This window comes from Metarhizium brunneum, chromosome 7 (assembly GCF_013426205.1).
Source record: "Metarhizium brunneum chromosome 7, complete sequence".
Taxonomy (NCBI): Eukaryota; Fungi; Ascomycota; class Sordariomycetes; order Hypocreales; family Clavicipitaceae; genus Metarhizium; species Metarhizium brunneum.
In genome coordinates this window covers 1,273,033-1,293,911 of record NC_089428.1, presented here as the reverse complement: position 1 = coordinate 1,293,911, position 20,879 = coordinate 1,273,033, and the positions used below count along the sequence as shown (strand labels likewise).

Below are 20,879 nucleotides of genomic sequence, written 5' to 3'. Positions count from 1 at the left end.
CATTTGCTATGGCGAATTTATATCGCTGTCACAGGCATCTTGAGATGTCATGTCTATCAAGTCTATTAACTAGACTATAGGTGCAGTTAGATGATCACTACGTCTTGAAAATAATTTCTCTATAAAAACATATCTGGCTTATTATTGTGTGATTTGGCCTAGCTCGATTGTAGATTCTTCAATGCCATCTAAATTGTGAACTTCGAATTCTGACTACGGGCAAGAATGAGCGCAGCAAGTTTATTCAGTACAGGACGCGTCTTTTACTCATGAGCCCCAAGATTTCACATATTCCTACACGAAACGAAGAATAGCGTAGAACATAAAAAAAGAAGAAGTTTGAGAGAAATCATCTCGCATGGAGAATAAGGAGAATACCTGCCTTCTTTGACAATAATGTACCCGCCACGTCTTTGAACTCCCCAACACCATGCAATGTCGACAGTAGTAGATATATCCTATCCCCTCCCGTAATTTTCGTTCCACTTTTCTAAACTAAAAACAACGCCAGTCCATCGTATGATGTGCTAAATCAAAAACCCGCTGGGGTTTTACTGCAATGCTTAGATATAGGATGCGTCTCCTTTGGGTATTTCCCTCCAAATTTTCCTTCCCACATAAAATAGCGGCTGTGAAGTAGCTGTTCTGGAAAGATTTCCCCTCCAACTGCCCGCTTTATGCACCTCCTTATCCCCTGGCGAAGTGAAGCACAACGGTCTAGCCATAGACCCCCAGAAAAAGATCAAAATGTCGCCAAACTTAATAGCCGAAACTGAGGGGGCATAATGGGGGAGGGTCAAGACATTCTATTGGGGGCTTCCGTTTGCAGCGGACTGATAGAATCTGCCGCTTCTGAATGCTGTGGACGGGTGTGGTTTGCGGTAGGTATGGGCACAGGCACAATAACCCGAAGTACACATTCATCCAAGTGCTCGTAGAAGTCCTGCGCTGTGGCAAACCGGCCCCCGCAAATTGAGCAACGGGCCCCAAAGTTGTGTGTAGAAGTTGGGCCATGGCCGTCCAGAAGATGCGCCAGACTGCCGCTGCGGTTATTTGTTGGCGTTTGATCAACATTGTGGGCTGTGGCAAGATGCCGCTTGAAGACGTCTGCTCGACAAAAGGCCTTCTCATATGGGGAACCCACTCCGGGACAGAAGGGACAAACCATTGTACCTCGATAATGCGTGAGAGCGTGGCGATTCTTGTCGTATTTCCGAGCAAATCCCTTTGTATGATATTCACAACTGACAATAGGGCATTTTTCTGGACGCTCTTCTTGATGTGTCAGCATGTGCGCCGCCAGATCTTTAACTATCCTCCCACAGTCTGGATGAGGGCATTGGCTTCGGTTATCCGTCGGCCGTGGTCCGGATTGAGTAGACTGACTCGAGCTCCCACGTCGCCACGGATCGTCTATAGGGGACACCATATAAGCCCTAGACGCTGATGCTTCCGGCATGGCCCTGGATGTAGATATTGACGATTCTAATGCCGGATCACCACCGTCTTCTTCCCCTCCGCTGAGATATTCTGCTTGCATAGGATCAAGTGGTTGCCGTACTTCTCGCATCCAATCTTTCAAGACGGACATAGGCGGCCAGTCACCACTGGCTTTGCCACCACGATGAGGACTAAAGTGTGCCCGTCGTAAGTGTGCGGCAGCATTATAATAGGCGCCATACTGCTTTTGAGCCATACATGCCTTGCAACTGGATAGCGACACGACTGGTTTGAGGGAAGCATCTCTTGCATTTTCAGGTTCGCAGCAAACCCAACGACGAACCATTGCCGAGTGTTTTGCATCAGTATGTCTCCTTAGCTCGTGTTCCCCTCGAAACCCTTCAGGGTACTCATTGCACTTGACGCAGTACACGCGCCGCAAAGGTCGATGATAGGGGGACCTAAATCGCGACGGAGAGCCAGGAGCTTTCCACGGAGTTTCAAGCTGACTTGGGGTTACAGATGCTTCACCTACTGTATGCCGTCTTGCTCTTTCCACCTCTGGACCATACGGTACACTCCCAAGGTCCGATGTGCGACGCTGCGGCAGCCCTACGTCATCTTGGAAACTTGAATGCCACATTTGGGGACCAAGCGGCGGTGCCACCATAGGCAGCTGGGGCCGATGCTGTTCTTGCACAGAACGAAGGATTGGCGCGGAAGACGACTGCCAAGCTGAGCTGTTTGGTTTTCGCTGCCGAAGGAAGCCATTGAAACCCCAGCTATCAAAATAGCTGTCGCCAAGTTTTAAAAGAAAATCGGCACTTGACTCGATCCCTTCGTTTACCCACATATCTCTCCGAATTAGGTGATTGATACTGTAATAGAGAGACGAGTCTTCATGGGACATGCTTCCTTCCCAACTATCTGTAAAGAGCGGGCCGGATGAACAGAATAGCTGGACCAAAGCCCGGTACATGCTATGGATAGCGTGGCTGGTGTTGCCTGTCGGGGATCGTAGTTGGTGCTGGAAAACTGGCGTAGCATTCAAAGATGGGGCCATGTCCAGCAAAAGCGTCCTCGTTGCGCTGAAAATACAAACCGAAAGAAACTCCGCTAGAAGATCCCTTGGTCGTTTATCTGATGTAGAAGAGCACATTATCTCAAATGATTGGAGAAATCGTAGCAGACAGTCCTCGAGTTGCCGCATATGCTCGTCTAAATCAACTCCCTCGGGCGGATTCTTCAGGTTGAATGTTGATCCGACACGAAAAAGAGGATCCGGGTGAATGATTCCGTAAAATATGGTCTCGCGAAGTAATAACTTGGCGGAATATAATGTTGGAAATGATGCCTCCTCATTTTCTCGCGACGTCGATAATGAACCGGTGATTCGAAGCAGCTGGAAAAGATCGTAGGCGGTATCCTGCGCGTGCCAACTACTAGCGATGGCAGCGAGCACTGGAGGGGCCCGCCTGGGCGCATCGCGGTTATATCCTGATGTCCCGTCGGTGGAGCTGTGTCTGGAGTCGAGATGTGCTGACCACCAGAAACCGTCCGGAAAGTCAGCGTTTTCTTTGACGATCTCCTTGAAGTTGTCGGGGAAAGAACAAGCGGATTCGAGGTACTCGTTTATGCCCCGGCGCTGCGAAAGAGGGGATGTTATCGGAGTGCGGGCTTGTCTTGGAGATATAGGCCCTGTGAATGTGGTCAGAAAAGCAAAAAAGGCTCCTTGCGCACAGAACATACCGGGTAGCAAAATATCTGCAAAGGAAGCAAGCGGGTTACGAAAACAGCCTATTATGCCCCAATGCTCCTCCTTTCCAGAAGGGGGATTATCAGAACAATTCGAACAAGGCTTATTAGCATCACACTAGACACGGGAAAACATCATTATCAGCAACTCAAGCCATCATTTCATAATTCAAAGACAAGGTATAAGGAAAGTGTATATGTACCTTTTTCTTGGCTATTCTACACCGAAGGCACGGTCCTGTCTCGGGAAATAGCTGGAGCTCTCCAATGGATTCTAACCGCGGTTGATTTGTCTTTGATCTTTTCAAAGGCGGTAGCATGGCCTCGATATCGGCGTCACTCGAGCTCCTACGCACACCCCTGGGCCCGGTTGGTGCATAGAAGGTATAATTTGCGGATAAGTCGTCCTTTTCTTCGGGTGGAAGTCGGGGGCTGATGACTGGTAAACTAGAAGACGGAGGCAGGTTTCCAGTTTGCACTGGCGGGGGATGTCGATTCGATTGGGAACTGTTTAGAAGCCGAAGAGATTGCTCGCCGATGGACGGCACTGGGGGAGAGGTTTCCACAGAGAATCCAGAATCCCTCTTTGCGGGGGGTTGGTGAATAAGACTGTGACTGTCTCTTTCTCCTTGGCTGGCGAAGCCGTAAACATAGTGGGCGCATTGGTCATGCCAACATTTGAAAGATAGCATCGATCGAAGTTTCCACCCATCCGCCTCTGCGTGCGCTTCAGAGCGATGCTGTGGAATCGAATCGTGTAGTTCGAGATGCCTTTCCAACCAGATACCAAAGTCTGGCGGCGCCGAGGGCAGCGACTTCCTCAACGGCTCTATAACATCCACTTCTATTTGGCGCATTAGCCATAATTCAGCTCGTGCTTCCTCTGTACTGGCAAGGGAGAGGCACTCGTTTGTAACGACATACCGTTTTGCAAGCATACTGCCTCGACACATTCACACCGATACTGAAGCGCTCGCGCTTCTTCTGGACCAGAGAGAATTGGAATCTTGGATGCCAGATCTGCTTACACAAAAACAGAGAGGTTTCCGTCAGCAACGAACTCAACGACATTGTCTGCTTCACAGCACGACAAGTCGTACAGCAGGTATAACAAAGAAATCAAAGGTCCTCTGCCCATGTACACCTAACACATCGCGAGATGCCAGGCGGCGGGAGTGACGCAAAAAAGAAGAGAAAAACCTTGACATTTAAATTACAAAATTATCAACATACCGTAGTGGTCTGCCAGATCCTCAAGAACGCACAGTTTATGGCGTAACATGTCTAGCTCAACTGGGATTTCCAGACCATGTCGGGCAGCGATCAAAACAGAAAGCCTCGACTGGATATCGGCTTGCTGGTTGAGTAACTGGCGGATGGCGACACCGAGGTCCGGCGCAGCATGATCTGCGCCAGTGCCTGACATAGTCACGACTTCATCCCCCAAAGCCTACCATATAGACATAGTTACCTCGGAGGGGACGAAGAGCGAATAAGCTTGGCGTCAAGGCTCCCTGTCTTCCCTTTTTGATGCTGCTCCCAAGGCGAGAAGCCCGATATCGCTTGTTGCAATCGCAGGTACCAAAATGTACAGCGGATGTTAGGTTGGTGATGGAGGTTGGTTGGGGGATTTCAACCAACGAGGGAGCTCGTTTCGACAATTCAGGCAAAAAACCGAGGTGAGAGTTCAGGAACAAGAAGAGAGTGCCAGCAACATCGGCCTTGTTCCATGGCTCAGGCTCAGGCTCAAGATCAGGATCGGGCTCTGGCTTCCAGGGGAGACATTCAACAACACAAGGTGCTTGTTTTCTTTCCCATACAACATAGTCTGGGACTGGGACTCGTCACTCGTCGCGACGGGGGGCAGTGTGTGTGTCCTGTCCTGTGTCTGTGCCTGTGTACGGAGCACGGAGTACGGAGTACGGAATATGTGGATTGTGTGAGCGAGTATTATGGAGCAGAGACGAACAGAGCAGAGCCAGAGCTGACAGAAGAGTGGTGGTGTGTGTGAGTGCTCAAAAGAGCCAACTGGTGTGTCTCTCTGGCTTGTGGGTGTGCGTCTGTTTCTTGTCCGTCTGCGCTGTCCGTCTGCGTGTGTTTGTGTTCAGATTGCTGACTGGGTGTGTGGCGGCGGCGTGTGTTTGTATGCAGAACAGTCCATGTCTTGCTGGTGCCAAACAGGTCAGCTATCGTCAGCCATAAGCCATCAACCAGGGCCGTTTGACGTTTCTCGTCCTTTCTTCTGTCTCGCGTCCGTTCTGGCGGGAAGGAAGGGGGGGCGTGCAACAGCAACGTGCAGCGACATGGTAGTTATCAACAATGCCAACAAGGGAGCTGGCAGCGACTGGGAAGCATTACCTTGGACTTAGTGACATGGATGCCATGGATGCCATGGGACGGACGTTGGACGCCGTGGTATTATTCCATGGATGAACTTGGCACTTGGCTGCTTGGGCGATATGTACATGGCAGGCCGCAGGAGTAGCACGGTGGGGGAGGGGCACCCACGCCGTTATGGTTAGGGAAAGTGGGTGCTTGATGGGTGAGTGGGACAACGGCGCCGGAGGGACTTGGCGGGCGTTCTGGAGTCGCTATTTCACACTGTACGAAGTAGTACGGAGTACACCTTGGACGTCATGCCTCCGAGTCCCCATACAGTGTTTGTTGCATATTGGCACATGATGCCAGGTACGTACGTGTCCGTACCTCCAGCCTGGAAGCCCAAGGGCCTTTCCTCCCAAACCCTTGCGCACCCAGCGGGAGGACCCGGCCAGGAAGGTGCTAGATGCCAAGTGCCAGGTGCTAAAGTGGGTTCAATGCTAGCCGTCTCGACAGCTTGCGAGCTTGCCAGCCCAGTTCCCCTGGCGCCTCCAACACTCACCTCTCACCCAGCCAGCCGCTCTGCGAACTCATTCAATCTGCAACGACGAGCCTGGCCCGAGCCAGAGCCCTGTCACGAGCTGTGTCTGCATCCCAGCCCTGCATCCGCCATCCATTGCCCATCCGCCTCGGAAGCCCACGCCTCGGAAGCCCACAACTTAACTGCCCGTGTCGCCGGAACGCAAGCCAGTCCGGCTCTCTCCCTCGCCCATGACCCTGTCACTGTCAACCTCTACGGCCTACGTACTCTGACGCAGGTTCATCATACGTACCCAAGCTGACAGTCCTTGCATTTCCCGCCTTCCGCTCGAAATCCCTCGGGCTCCATGCCACATACATGAGCTGAAATATCGCTCATCTAATCCTGCTTACCCTTTGTCAGTCTATTACATTCACCTCTTGTTTGTCCTCTGTCACAAAATCTCTTCCCAAGAACGAAAGAAATAAAACAGGAGACACAGCAGAGCCGGACCAGGTGGAAATGTTTCTGACCGCCTCGAGGGGTGCATTCCATTGGTCTTTGGACTTTCTAACTGCATTCCAGCCCCAATTATCAGAATAATACTCCGTACTCCGTACGGAGCAGTACGTACTTCCAAATCACTCCAGTATAAGCATCCATGCCGCAAGGCTGTGCTCCTCAGCATGCTGTGATTCGTTGGCGTCAATGGGATCTTTTGGCAGACTAGGCTCCGCGACTTTGGCTGGCTAACGGCTTATGGCTTGACAGTTACCCCGTACTCCATGTGTCTTTATGTGTGTGTCCCATTGCCTGCAGGTGAACAGATTGGGTCGGGGGCTGGGGTCGTACACTCCGTGTTTAAGAACAAACAAGTACCTACCTACCTTGGTAGATTGGGACGAATGCAGTGACCAGAGGAGCAGGGAGTCTTCTGTATAGGGATGCGACAGCCGGAGCAAGGACCGTGGGTAATGCCGTGCATAAGCCCACCTGCGGTAGTATTAGGGATGAGATTAAAATAACAATCGGCGTTTGGATGCTTCCAGCAGCAACACTTGATAACCTGCTAATCAGATAAAGTCTTCTGTGTTGGCCATGTTGCTTTCAACCCAACATTTATTCTTTCTCAAGGCAAACCGAAGGCAGGCCATGATGAATATATTCCGAAACGTCAAAGGGTCACGCTGATAAGCATTGGTTTGCTGATCTAGGCCGCGCTGTGCCCTTTTATTATTCATGAATTCCACAACTGCCGCCATGTATTTACTCCTGTATAATGTATAGTATGCTGAAAATAATCAGTACGTATCCGGGCGCCTGCGAAGCTACTGTATGTCATGTTGAATGGCTGCCTTTTAACTTGAATGGCCATTCCTCCATCTATATGTATAATGCCACGGTTGAGCTGTCTCTCCTCTGTCTCAAATGGACCACTAGGCAGCTTGTTTGAAATACCAACGCCGCGCCTGACCCTACCAAGAAAATACCCGCACCCGCCTAGGTGGAACCGCAATGTTTTTCGTGCTATGTCCTGTCTCTGTCCAGAATCAATCGTTACGATTCTTTTTTGGGGTGACAGAGGCTAGATCAGGTACTACAGCGGGGGTTCATGAAGTTCGACCCCTTTGGAGTCGCTCAACGCCACGTAGTGGTCAAATACTTATGACCACAAACTGATAATTCCGGATGAAGGCGAGCGCATTGGCAATTACACCCCCCCGGGTTTTTTTCCGGTCTCAGTCTTATCCTGTTCTCACGGCCTAGCTCACCCATCTCTTCTGTGGGGTGTGTACACTTGGCACACTCATCATTCGCTGCTCGCCCATTTCTCTTCTCGTAGGGGCATTTGCTTGCCGGAGGCTGCACGGGTGCCGTCATCTTCAGCCTTGAAGGCCCAATACTCGCCGAGCCTCTCCTCGGCGTATGAGGCGTAGTCGAAGTCGATGTGGGAGATCATGGCTTGGATCAAGGACCAGATGCCCCAGAAGAAGCCGGGAACACCCCGGAACACATCCACTTCCTCCATCAGCTTCCGAGTCTCTTCTTCCTCGTCCATTGCCTCGCCAGATAATTTAGCGTATGAGGCAATGTACTCCCGGACGAATGCAAGACGCTGTGATTTGGTGGGAATAGCGGCATAGTCGCAATTGTAGCCCACCCATTCGGCAAAGTGGTTTGAAATGTCAAAGGCAACCGGCGATGGAGTTCCATACTCGTAGTCAATGAAGCTAACGGACGGCTCCGTGCTGCCATCTCGATGAATAATTACATTGGCGCAGAGGAGGTCGCAGTGAGCAAATACCAGCTATACATTCACGTGTCGGTTAGCAAACGTCAATTTGTGAAGGTCGGATGTAGGACTGAGGAAGGGACCGAGGGGGGAGGGTAGAGTGTCTCAGGCAACATACCCCATTGTTACCCAATCCAGGGCGGTGGGCAAGACGCTTGACCATGTTTTCAAGCTCTTCCTGCAGCAGAGCTCGTCTCTCACGACGCGACTCTGTGTCTGTAGGCAAGGCCAAGATCCACTTCTGCATCGTCGTCCAGACATTGGGGATAGGCTTTCCGGCGGCGGCGTTCAGCAGGAGGGCATGATTATTGGCGTCGCCGTTAGTGGAGCTGTTTCGCCGAAGGGACGAGTCTGGGATACATGGCACAGTGGCATGCCACTGTGCTAGTCGTCGAGCAATAGCCTTGAGGATGAGAGGATCGGCCAGATCTTTGGGCTGAGCGACCGCGCCTGGGATGAAGCGGTAGAGCATGCCGTTGCCAAATCGAGCCAGCAGCTGAGGAGCCAGGTGGTATCTCATGAGGAGTTCATGGTTTGCTGCCTCACGCTCACGATCGATAAGGACATCGGTACCGTTTCCGTAGGCTCGGAGCAGGACAGCATCCTTGTCGATGTCAGCCTTGGTGAGCCCCGGACGGCGGTTGACTGCCTTGAGCAAGGTGTTGGTGATGCCGTCGGTGAAACGGACAAAATCGATGTGAGCTTCGTCCCCGGCCCAGTGAGGAAACAGCGTGAGGATGAGTTTCATTGCCGAGCGTTGAGAGTCACTGTTGTCGTATTTCAGGGGGATGAAGCGAACGTGACCATGTTCGGCAGCAGAGACTGCAGCGGCAGGCGACATGATGGATGAAGCGACAGGGCTGTCCGTCCAACCAAGCAGGGGAGGAGAAAATAAAAAGAAAGAAGGAGGCAAAGAATTAAAGTAAAAAACGGGCGGCTATCTGGTGTTTCATTAACCTCGAGATGGTGGGTGCCGTCAATTTCAGGGCGGATTCGCGCAGACGAGGCTACGCGCACCAGGTTTCACGGCGGCGGTTGCTGTCAGAAGCGTGAAGCAGAAGACTTATAGACAACTCAAAGAAGGACACAGGAACTCTTGAGAAGCGATACCGAGGCCTGCAGTCGAGGTGACGTTGGAACAGCGCACACGACCTATTGCCCTTCCAAGGAGTAGTTTAAAGCAAAATGGGAGGTTTAGAGGATGCGGTTGAGCGTGGGTGGGCCAGTTAAAGGAAGCGTCGCGCCCATGTGAAAGCGGCAGTGGTAGCGGAGTACTCCGTACTCTCAAGGCGTCAATCAGTCAATGAGCCAAGTCAATCTGGCCGTTGATCGAGTGGCTTGATCAGGCGAGGTTTGGTGCCACGGTGCTTGGCTGAAGATGCGGGCCCCCGAGGCCAACTCGACTCGCATGCGGCTGCCGCAGACGCGTTGAAAGCAAAGACTGATGATCTGGATTGTGTTTTACTGACCAGATGCAGGCTGCAGTGTACACAAGAGACCGTCGCCATCTTGGACAAGATGGCGGACGAGAGACGAATCAGGAGAACGAGGGGCGCGTGGCAGGCTCCAGCCTCCAAGTCCCGGCTTCAGTGGATGAAATTTGTTGGGCACAGCCGTCCAATCAGCAGGAAAGGAGAACAGGGGGGCAAGGGGGAGGCAGAAGCGGCCGGGGAGCCACCATCGACCCTTCCTTGCATCACAGGCACCCCGAGGCACGGGGCACGCACCAGGGGACAATCTGGAAGCATTGACCAGACTTGATTCCACTCAGCACCGAGGCATTGGAACATGCCGAGTCCACTGGTACGTAGTCTGCGCACAGCATCAGTTGCCCTTGCCCCCTAAGCCGCCCCGAGTTACATGTAGGCACCAGACTTTAGAATGAACATCTGCGCCATCGGACCAGACCCTGGAAGCCATTGCAAACAGACGAGACGGAATGCCACGCTCGTTGGCTAGGTGGACACGGAAAAGGGTTGGGGCAACTTATCGGACCCGCAATTGCACATCCGGATACAAGAATATCTGGAACATTTGGAAACGGCCAGCGACGTCACAGAGCTTCCTCTCCTTCAGGATTGATGTACGGAGTATGTTTCTCGAAAGCCCGCATGAGCCGCCGCCCGTTCATCCCCTCCATCACGGCAGAGCTATCAAACACTACGCAGCTGAGGGGGCTCCTTTGGTCCATGATTTTCTAAACTTGTCCCGAGCACGGAGCACGTGTTCCTCTGGGGAGAAACGCATTGCACGTCCCGCCCGCTGTGTTTGGTTTGTTGGTGGTTTTCATCGCCCGAAACAACATCTGAGGCGAAAACGTCTCTTGTGCAGGCAGCTTGAGCTAAAGCCTTCCCGGGGTTAGCTCACGCCTTACCCTCATATACCTCCCTCGACGTTGCGGCCATGCAAGCATGCGCATGCATCGGAAGCGTGTACATGGATAACTGCGTTGCCTCGCTGCAAAGGAACCTCTGGTGCAGAGAGAGAGAGGGGGTGGCGGCATGTCGATGCCATCCATGCTCGACCAGATCGATGCTCAAGCTCAAGCTCGTGCTCAGGCCTGCTTTGCTCGGCTGCCGAGCCATCTTCCGTGCTTGTTCCATATGACATGCTTTGCGCAAGAGATGCGTAAGCCTTGTGAGTGTGTGACACACCCATTTCCTATCTGGTTCTATTCACAATGCCCTCAAGCCGTTCGCCCCTGAAGCGTGTTGCGAACCCCTCCCCTCGATCCCGCACATCATTTATGGCTGGCCTCGTTGCACTAGTTGATAGACAAGGGCAGGCGACAGGAGAGACATGTGCGAGAGGCACCTTCGATGCCGGAAAAGTGCCAGAGCTGATTACATGGTGTGCCTCCATATTGCAGCTGTGCCTTGCCGTGGCTTGTTCAACTCTCTGTCTCATCTGACCGCTAGTTGGTCACTGAGCTGATAAGGGATCCTGCCAGTTTAAACATGAGTTGTAGCGACGTGAGGTACTATTATTTTTCATTTGGACCGCCAAGTTGAGATGTAGTAAGCAAACCGATTGTGTTTATAGGGCCACTGCTTCCTCGGCCCAAGTTCACCCATGAGCTCCCATCTCTGACCGTGTGTTGCGCTGACTTGCTTGCCACCTTTACCCAGTTTGATGGTATTAGATGGCCCATGACTATTTCGCGAGGTCTTGTACCGTCACCCTTGGTCTTTTCTATTACCGCTGGAGCAATACAAGTAATCTAGACATGATAATATTTGCAAGTACGGAGTCGAGACCAACACCAACTGTGGCATAGATGGACAACGAAATCATCTGTGTAACCCAGATAGGAATGTTGACCTCCACGAAGAGTACATGGCAGGTCACTACCCGGTATGTATAAATTTCTTGGCTTTGGATACCAGTGCTTTGGCCGTGACCAAAATTCTGCAACATGGGGAAGAATGACTTGTCAATTATACGTACGGTAAAAGCGCCATCGTACCAAGCTGGGCGGACTTCATGTCCATGTCAGAGTTTGGTTGGTTTGCGAGACCCCTTTTACTATCATGCCCGAATGCTCAAGTACGCCCGCCTCGACCCAGCCACAACATGTTATTACTCAGAGCAAGGCATTTATATAGTTCAACTAACCCTATGTATCTTAAAATATTGGCATTATCACTTGGTCCGAGTAGTCAAGATTACCAGCCGCCGACTCAATGCGGTCAGCGCAAGTGCCAAAGATGCGATCCCACACCCGTGTTTGCTTGCCATAATTAAAACTCTTCCTCCAGCCCTTGCGATGGTGCAAGTCATGATCCTCGCCCACAAGGTCCATACGGAACGCTTCAAGGAGCCAAACGACGGTCGAGGGCGGCGCGAAATTAGCCCGGACACCACTATGCCCCCAAATCTCCGAATACACCACGTACTGGTGGCATATCCACCATTCATGGAATCCAAGCGGGAAGCCTATAGCCCAGAGCGTCATGTAGGCCAGGAAGGGCATACCAACCATGTCAAGGAATTCCTGCTCGTGATCAGCATAGGCTGTCATGAGCGGGTTAGGGTGTTTAGTTAGGTGATGTGTGCGATGGTACTTCCATAGGAATGGGATGTCATGCATGGCGCGATGGTACCAGTAAAACCAAAAGTCAAGGGTGACACTATAGAGGCCATTCTCAACTGCAAGCCAAGCCCACCATTGCCAGTCACCCAATGAGGCCGCGGGGGATTGGCGATGGTTGCGGGTCATATAAAGAGCCATGGCGATTCGGGAGCCGGTTGTTTTGAGGAGAGAGGCGACAATCTTTGCCACGCCCACGTCTGGAACCCCGTCACGCTGACTTACGTCCCCGTCCAGGAACCCATATTTGTGCCCCAGGCGGCGAAGGATATGGACTTCGCGAATGGCGATGGCGGTCGAGGCAGAGAGGTAGAGAGCGAAGAGGCCAAGATAGCCTGGGCTCTGCCGCCCAGTCAACGATGTCCAGACCTCTTGGATCCCGAGTGGAAGCAGCGCGTAAGTGAGGATCCATAGATGCTGCGACCACTGAGAGACATGTGGCATCTTGTCCGTCTTGGGATGCACTGGTATGGGCTTGTCCAGGTCGACAGGATGCGCGTTAAACAGCTCGATCATCCAGTGCTCCCTGGCCCATGTGCTCCTATCGGCCAGTCGCCAGGTGGACTTCATCGAGTCCTTCGCATTTGGCTTTATAGTCATGTTGTCGCTTTTGTTCGCAAGTTGAATTCTTGTGATACACTTTGCCTCTTGCACAAGACACAAAATCTATCGGCGAGTTAGCTGAGAGGTGCAAGCAGACAGGCTCGAGGTCCTTCAAAGACCCTATCCTTTAAATATCCGTCGATTATAGTCCACAGCGGAGTGATGACACAACTTTACCGATCCCCCAACATGGTAGGAAACATGACGTGTCGTCAGGACTCGTTGGCAGCCTAATGTTTCGAAGCGCGCACGCAAGGCTGATGTTGTTCGTCCGATGGCCCGGTCCGTGGAGCACCAACAATCCTTCAAAACCAAATTATCGCGACACCCAGCCCGTGCTTTTGGACGATCCGTAAATGCTTTTACATTGCTCTTAAAGGTCATGGCTCGCAAAGACCCAGGGGAGGCATGGAGCCTGATGTATCGGACGAGGCCGTACAGCTCTAATCACGCTGACGGCTCAAGGAGTAGTTTGAGGACGCTGGGCTGAGAACGGACGATCTGTCGATGGACTATTTACCTACCTTTAGCTCCAAGGTACTTTCTTCAAGTATCAATTGATGGCTCTGTTATTTGACACGTGGTCTTGCCACAGAGATATCAATCAGCCACATCGAATCATCGCTCACAGCAGGGTTGTTGTATAAAGTACACAAGGACCTTTCACATGCTAAACCCTAGTCGCCCGTTCTGTCCTAAATATTTCAGAAACTCCCCGTCGGGGGGAGGGTGGTCTATTTAGTGGCCATGGACAGATTGTAGCAGGTACTGTAGAGTCTCCAGAATTTGGTAGCATTCAAAAATGAACATCACCACGAACATTGAGTGCACAAATCTGGACAATCTTGGCCTGCCCTGGGAACCACCTGGATATGCAGGTACCTATAAGCAGGTAGTTGCTACCAATGATGCCTCTAATGCTGACATGTGAACTGCAAGGCGTGGGTCGTTTCCGAATGGAGTCTGTTGGACCGGCCGCATCTTCACGGCACGGAGGGCACAAGAAATAGACTCTTCTCGTCTACTTCATTCAAAGTCTGTAATAACAAGGCAAGGCATCCTCTCAGCCTTACACATCAGGGCCTATCTGCGGTTTAGGCGATTTGCTTGTCCAAGTTGGCAATAGAACGACAACACCACTGACACAACTGTGCCAAAAGTCTGAATAACAAATCCAGCCAAGGATCTAACCACCATGCACTCACGTCTGCTAAGCCGACCCATCCGCGTTGTCGGATGCCATGCCGAAGGTGAAGTAGGAGACGTTATAGTCAGCGGTGTACCAGATGTACCAGGCAGGTCCATGTTTGAAAAGATGCAGAACTTCCAAGAGTCCACCGACTATCTGCGGCATCTTCTCTTAAATGAGCCACGGGGCCGCGCTTCATTGAACCTTAATGTCCTTGTACCGCCGTGTGATCCTAAGGCCGACATGGGGCTGATCATCATGTGCAACGACTCGTACGCTTTCATGTCCGGCTCCAACATCATATGCGCGATAACAGTCCTACTTGAAACCGGCATAGTTTCAATGATAGAGCCCGAGACAGTTCTTACTTTGGATACCGCAGCTGGTCTGGTTACTGCCACAGCGCAATGCCAAGCAGGAAAGTGCAAGTCGGTGGCTTTTGATAACGTCCCTTCATTTGTTGCTAAGCTGGGTTTTCCGGTTGATGTGCCTGGAATAGGCATCGTTTCCGTCGATGTTGCCTGGGGCGGCATGTGGTACGGATTTGTGGAAGCTGGCGCCCTGGGCCTTGCGGTGTCGAACGAGCATTGCCGCAAGCTGGTTGCGTTGGGTGACAGGGTGACCAAGGCCATCCAAAGCCAGTTTACCCCAGTGCACCCGGAGAAACCAGAAATGGCAGGTGTTTGTACCGTGTGTATAACGGAACCAGTCGCAAGAGAGTCGGGTTGTTTGAGGGCGAAAAACACAGTCATCGTCCCACCAAGTAGGCTGGACAGGAGCCCTTGCGGAACAGCGACGTCTGCCAGGATGGCCATCTTGTACGCTCGCGGCCAGTTGCAAGTAGGGGAACCCTCTAAACATCACAGTATCATAGGCACTGAGTTCACGGGGCACATTCGGTATGCAACCAAGGTCGGGAAGTTCGATGCCATTGTTCCGAATATATCGGGGAGGGGCTGGATCACAAGCTACAAAGAGATTGTTCTGGATGCTACCGATCCATATCCAGAAGGGTTCCGAGTAGGTGACCAGTGGCCGGTTGCATCCGAGGAATAGATGGGAATTCACCCATGTATCCCGAGAAAGATAGCACAATGGGGAATTCTCTTGATCCGGTTGATGATTCGAAATCGGGGAGGGACTTTGTACAATCTCCTGGATCGGACTCTCAGTAAAATTCTAGAATGAGAGCATCGCTTGGCGTACCCGAGACAGATTATCGAGATGTTTTAGCAAGATCGGGGAGTTTCGGCAAGAGAATGAAAGGTTACTGGAGGGTCTGGTACTTATACAGTTGTTATGTCAAGCTTGACGGGTGGTCTGTAGTCGAACGGGTCTTGTACTCTCAGTGCTCGACGCCACCACAGCCGTGGCCGACAACATGCAGCGAGCGGTCATGTGATTGGTCGCACCAGTTCTCTTTCGACAATAGCTCCCAAAGGACTCTTGCCTACATATAATATTCACTTTCAAGGCGAGCGAATTCAGACGCCCATTTGGAGGATACCTTGGCTGTGGACGAATTTGGTCTATTCAGGCGGCCTCGTCATGCGACGCGCCGATTTTGCGTTTCGCTCCTGAATGGAAGCTCCGAAGGTTATGTGACATATCACGGCCATCACAAACACCCACAGCCACAATGTCGTCTATTACCAGCGAAAACTTCCTTGCTGTCGCGCTGATAATCAACCGTTCGCGTGACGGGCCGGCATTTGTCTTCCACTACCCACCAGATGTCCAGCCCGTCACGAACCACCCAAAACAGCCTGTTGAGTCCACTGATGAGGATGGGGATATCCTCCTTCAACGACTCGCTCAGCCCATGAGCCGGGATATCACCGCCACAGACGGAGGCGGCAGCAAACATCGACACCACGATGGTCATCTAATGACGGAGACTGGCTCTCAAGTCGTTCCTTGGGAGCGTGTGGCTGGATTCCCGACACGGGATCTGGCCAGCATCCTCACTCCCGCGCGGTCTTACCACAAGAAGCTGTTTCAGCTGTCACTCGACCCCGTGCACTGCATCTCATATCCCATCCACGTGCCAGAGAATGGAAAATGGAAGCGCCATAAGAAATCGAACAAAGCCAAGGCCCCGAGACTGTCGGAGGAAAACCTGGCTCCCCATGAGACAGAACCGCCAACGCCATCTGTCGTCATCTCGTCAGAGTCTGCCAGAGACAAAGACGGCAAGAAAGACGATGTGGACGAAGAGAAGCGCAGTTCTATGACAATGTTTAACCTGGTATTTATTTTAAATCCAAAGAAAAGCGAAGACAAGGAGCTTGTTGATGCGTTGTATCACAACGTGGTAAAGAAGGTGAACAAGGCGTACAAATACAGCCAGCAGCACTGCGAATTCGTATGGAAGGAGTCAAAACGGATATTGCTAGCCAAGGATAGAGCCCGAGAAGACGGTAAGTCGTCACGTTTAACCACATCCGCGCCATTCGTCGAGAATGTGTTTTTTCTAACCCTCATCTACAGAAAAGAGCATGAACGTCCTATGGAAGGAGTTGCTTGAGATGTCCTCGCTAGCAGCATCTGTACACGATATATACGAAGCCGTGTCTCGCAATAAGATTGCAACGCTTCACCTAGACACACCGGCGGGAGTTTTGACTCCATCGGTACAGATTCCAGCGCCTTTCTTCGTTTCCGACCTCCCAGCAGACCATGACCACAGCCAGCATGGTCTCTGGCTAACGACGGCCAACTCTTTCCTCAGCCACGAACAACTAGACGACCCGGAGTTTCTGGACAAAAACTTTGCCCTGCTCCTGCTGGAAGATGAGAAAAAAGTCGTAGCTGAGCTCCAAGCCGATAGAGACCCAACAACAGTGTCCATGATTGAATTTGCCCGTCTAGCCAAACCCACCATGTCGTATGTCCCCCTTTCCTAACCGTGAGTATATAATAAACAAAGAAAACCCATCCTGATACCTCCTCAGATTCTACCAGGTCGGGCAAAGCAACGTCCTCACAGCCAGCCAAGTCCGCAAGTATGCTCAGCACTTCATATTCTGGCGCCGGGCCATTGCCATACCACCTCTACACGCCAGAGATGTTTACATAGTGTCGCCTAATTGCGATCTTAGCCGCCTCCCCAAAGACGCAGCTGAATGGCAACGCGCGTTCCCGCTGGCACCGCCGCTGCCCAACTTTCTCTCGGAATTATCTTACACACCGCGGCCCTACAAGACCTTCTGCCCCAGCAAGCCGCACCGCCCTCTGTACCTCCGCATGTTGGCGTGGCTCTTGCGAGGGGGATGGGTGACACAGCTCTGCACATTCGCCTACGTTGTCGTGTGGCCCGAGATCCTGTACGAAGTAGAATATGTCATGGAAGCCGAGGAGCTCGCGGCGGCGGCGGCGGCGACAGCGACAGCACAAGACAACAACCGCAACGATGACCAGCCCTCCCCATCGCCAACCTATGCTGCTCCCCCAACCACCAACCAAGAACTAACAACCCAAGACGACCCCGATCCCGCCGAACCCCTACCCGGAGCCGGCGATGAACCCAGTCCCAAGACCCGCGTCCCAGCACCAACCTCCACGGCCCAACACGCCGCGGAAATGGCGCGCCTCGAACGCATCGCCATGAAAGCCCACCGCGAAGCAGCCGACAAGGCGACGGCGCACGCACGCAAAACACCCCCCATCCCGACAAGCCGGCCCTCCGTCAACGACAGCCCCCATCTCGCCGGGCTGACGCCGCACATCATCCTCGATGCGAAGAAGGCCACGGGCAAAGAGTCGCGCTACCTGTCCGCCATTGCGCGCCGCCTCAAGGACGACAAGGTCAAAGCCGCATGGTCCGTCATGTGCAAGTACTTCGACGGCCGGTGTGCGCTGGAGAGGATCGCTCTGCAGGAAGACATGAAGCGCAAGGAGACGTGGACGTTACTAACAGCCATGAGCGAGTATCTACTTTGTACCAGACATTGGTGATGTAACCGAGTTATTCGCAACAACTGAAAACTACCACTCTCTTGAAATGCACGCGCTCAACATCACTAGTTGGGAGAGATGGATCAGAATAAAAAGAGCATTTGCATATTCCCATGAGCTACCTAGGTATCTATCCGACAGAAAGAGGGGGAGCGGACAAGACGTCACGCACACCAAGCAAGCCACTGTAATACAACAAACAGCACAAAGCTCATAAATAATAATTGCATCATATGCCACTCGTGAAACCAAATCGCAAAACTAAATTCCAATGTAGCTAGAAATAAAACAGGAGCCTTCTTCAAAGACCCATACAACGGGCGAGGAGGGCTTTGATCACAAGAGCCAACCGAGGTATCGCAAAATCAACAATTATATATCTGAGACACGACGCCGAAAGTAGCAAAAGCTCAGAGGAAAAATTCAGTAAGAAAAAAAAGGGGGGGAATTTCAAATCTGCAGAAACGGCCAACACGGCGCGATATGAAGAGAAAGAAAACGGACAAGGACGAAAAAAAAGGAGCCACCAAAACAATCATCCCTTCCTTACTGTATAATGTAAAACTTTGCGCCCTGTATATAGAACCCTGTTGGGGTCGGACACCGCCGGCCCAAAATATCCATGGGTCATGCCAACCTCCGTGTAGTATGTATATGTGTATGACCCCTCAACGCCGCTGGTCTGGGAGCGAGCCAAGCATTAAAAAGACACCCAAAAAAACATGGGAAGTATCCCACCACGCCAGCTTTCCCGAACTGTATGGAAGAAAACCTCAAGATGCCATAAATGCCAAAGCTATCGCAAGTCGTACTTCGGTTATCATTCGAGACAAAAAAAAATCAAAGTAAACGCCGATGAATGCAAGCTGCCAGGGTGACATGAAATACTTAGTTAAGGTCCATGTCGTATTCATCATCCTCCTTAAAATCCAGGGAGGCGTGGCCGCTGCCGTCATCATCAGGATCATTCCAGAACTGCGCAGTGTCATTGATGTCTGAAGCCATAGTCGTGGTGCCATTTTCGTTGGGTGTTATGCCAATGGCATCGAGGTTGGCGGCCAGGCTATTTACAGGGTCACCACGATAGTCAGTGTGGCTAGGCACCCGGAGGCCAGAGCCAGCAGTTCGTGAATAAGAAAAGGTGGCTGCATCGCTCCTGGAGATGGCCTCCATCAGCTCAGTCTGCATACGTCTCTCATCATCCGTCAGCTCGAAGGGAAAATGACCGCCCAGCTCCGCGATCTGGTTCATGAGTTCCTCTTGCTGTTGCAGTTTGAGGTGCAACATCCACATCAGGTCGCGTGTCCAGCTGACGGCGCCGTTGAGAATGTCGCCCTTGTTGGGACCCTTGTCCTTCTCCTCAATAGGCAGACCAGTGGTGATGTTGCCGGCATTGCTACCAGCAGCACGTCGTGCACCAGGACCAGCCAAGCCCGAAGTGGCCTGGGAAGGGTTGGACATGCCAGTCAAAGTGGGAGACAAGGGTGTACCATTTTGGATTAACTTGCGGATCTTCTCATCTTCGAGGCGGTGAGCGGGAACAAGCTTGCTAAGATCCTGAATTCTTTCGTTGATGTTGTCTCGGCGGCGACGCTCAACGAGATTATGAGACTCTCGACGGCGCTTTCGCTTCATCTCCTGGGAGGAGACAGCATTGGGGTTCACACCTAGCTTGGTTGGCATCGACGTGCCTCCCTTGAGCATGACCTCATTTATGGGCACCATCCCCTGCTGCATAGGTGAAGAGAAGCCGGAATTATATGAGGCAGGGATGCTGCCAGCGGGAGTGTTGACCCATTGTCCTGATGGCGACTTCTCATGGCTGCCCGATGGCCGCATGGCTTGTGGGCCAAATCCGGGCGAATCCTGGGAGCCGATGGGAATACCGTGAATGCTATTGGTCTTGGGCGTCATTGGGCTGCGGTTGCTCGAGGCTTTGCGTTGCATCTGCTGGGACATTCTGGCTCTGGCCTTGAGAAAATTGGGGTCATTTCCGTCAGCACCCATCTCGCCTGCAGCCAGCGGCGAGCCCGTGTAGGACATGGGAGAATGTAATGAGCCACCAAGGGAGTGGTTGTTCTGCATCTGACGGAATTGAGCTGTGAAGCCCGTAGCATATGGGCTCTGGATGGGGTCACCGTCCGGTGTCTGCGAGTAGCCGTTCATTTGAGCAGGGTCGATCTGTAAGCCGGAGCCTCTGTGCGACTGGAAAGCGTTTTGGCTGAAGGCCATGTTCATATTGCTGTAATCTTGGCTTTGACCATGCATGCCTGCCTGGCCGTCGGAAGGACTGGCAAGGCCATCTAACAGTTCATCGTCGCCAAAGACTGCGTTGCCGCTGGAGTAACCGTTCGGGGCGTTACTGGAGGCAGAGTTGAAGTTGTTGGCATTGGCGAAGGATGGAGAGTATCCGCCATTCATGGCGAGGTCATTGGGGTCGATATTGCCACCGTTAGGGGCGGTAGCGAAGTGGCCAAACCCGTGTTGGGCCATTGTATATAGATTGAGCTTCTGGAGCTCTAGAGATGTTAGGGTTGCCAGCTTTGTGGTTTGCGAAGGAGGAGTTGACGGCACCGTCAAGAGGTGGTGTACGCCGTTGCGACTGAGATGTGCGGTCGCCGAAGGCGTGTGGTTTTCGTTATGTGCCCGATGCGACACTGCGTGGATTTAATGAAGCGCTCAAGTATAGACGGCGGGCTGCGCGGAAGCGGAA

General features: G+C 52.2%; 6 protein-coding genes across 6 annotated transcripts; 2 read left to right on the top strand and 4 right to left on the bottom strand.

Annotated features, from left to right (window-relative positions):
• Positions 1 to 796: 796 nt before the first annotated feature.
• On the bottom strand, positions 797 to 4,621 carry G6M90_00g109390 (uncharacterized protein; the record flags this gene model as incomplete). The annotated part of the gene is made up of 5 exons (XM_066131777.1): positions 797 to 3,138; positions 3,190 to 3,313; positions 3,399 to 4,039; positions 4,120 to 4,215; positions 4,429 to 4,621. 5 exons carry the CDS (start codon positions 4,619 to 4,621, stop codon positions 797 to 799), a joined length of 3,396 nt encoding a protein of 1,131 aa, XP_065987948.1.
• Positions 4,622 to 7,844: 3,223 nt separating this feature from the next.
• ETNK1 (Ethanolamine kinase 1) lies at positions 7,845 to 9,168 on the bottom strand (the record flags this gene model as incomplete). The annotated part of the gene is made up of 2 exons (XM_014688431.1): positions 7,845 to 8,342; positions 8,446 to 9,168. 2 exons carry the CDS (start codon positions 9,166 to 9,168, stop codon positions 7,845 to 7,847), a joined length of 1,221 nt encoding a protein of 406 aa, XP_014543917.1.
• A 2,784-nt stretch (positions 9,169 to 11,952) lies between these two features.
• vlmA_6 (Fatty acid hydroxylase vlmA) lies at positions 11,953 to 13,017 on the bottom strand (the record flags this gene model as incomplete). Its single annotated transcript, XM_014688432.1, has 1 exon — positions 11,953 to 13,017. The coding sequence occupies one exon, from the start codon at positions 13,015 to 13,017 to the stop codon at positions 11,953 to 11,955; it is 1,065 nt and encodes a 354-aa protein (XP_014543918.1).
• A 1,198-nt stretch (positions 13,018 to 14,215) lies between these two features.
• Positions 14,216 to 15,265, top strand: 4HPE1 (4-hydroxyproline 2-epimerase 1; the record flags this gene model as incomplete). The annotated part of the gene is made up of 1 exon (XM_014688433.1): positions 14,216 to 15,265. One exon carries the CDS (start codon positions 14,216 to 14,218, stop codon positions 15,263 to 15,265), a length of 1,050 nt encoding a protein of 349 aa, XP_014543919.1.
• A 583-nt stretch (positions 15,266 to 15,848) lies between these two features.
• On the top strand, positions 15,849 to 18,166 carry npr3 (Nitrogen permease regulator 3; the record flags this gene model as incomplete). The annotated part of the gene is made up of 3 exons (XM_014688434.1): positions 15,849 to 16,629; positions 16,700 to 17,096; positions 17,164 to 18,166. 3 exons carry the CDS (start codon positions 15,849 to 15,851, stop codon positions 18,164 to 18,166), a joined length of 2,181 nt encoding a protein of 726 aa, XP_014543920.1.
• An 888-nt stretch (positions 18,167 to 19,054) lies between these two features.
• Positions 19,055 to 20,659, bottom strand: G6M90_00g109340 (uncharacterized protein; the record flags this gene model as incomplete). Its single annotated transcript, XM_014688435.1, has 1 exon — positions 19,055 to 20,659. One exon carries the CDS (start codon positions 20,657 to 20,659, stop codon positions 19,055 to 19,057), a length of 1,605 nt encoding a protein of 534 aa, XP_014543921.1.
• Between the last annotated feature and the right edge of the window lie 220 nt (positions 20,660 to 20,879).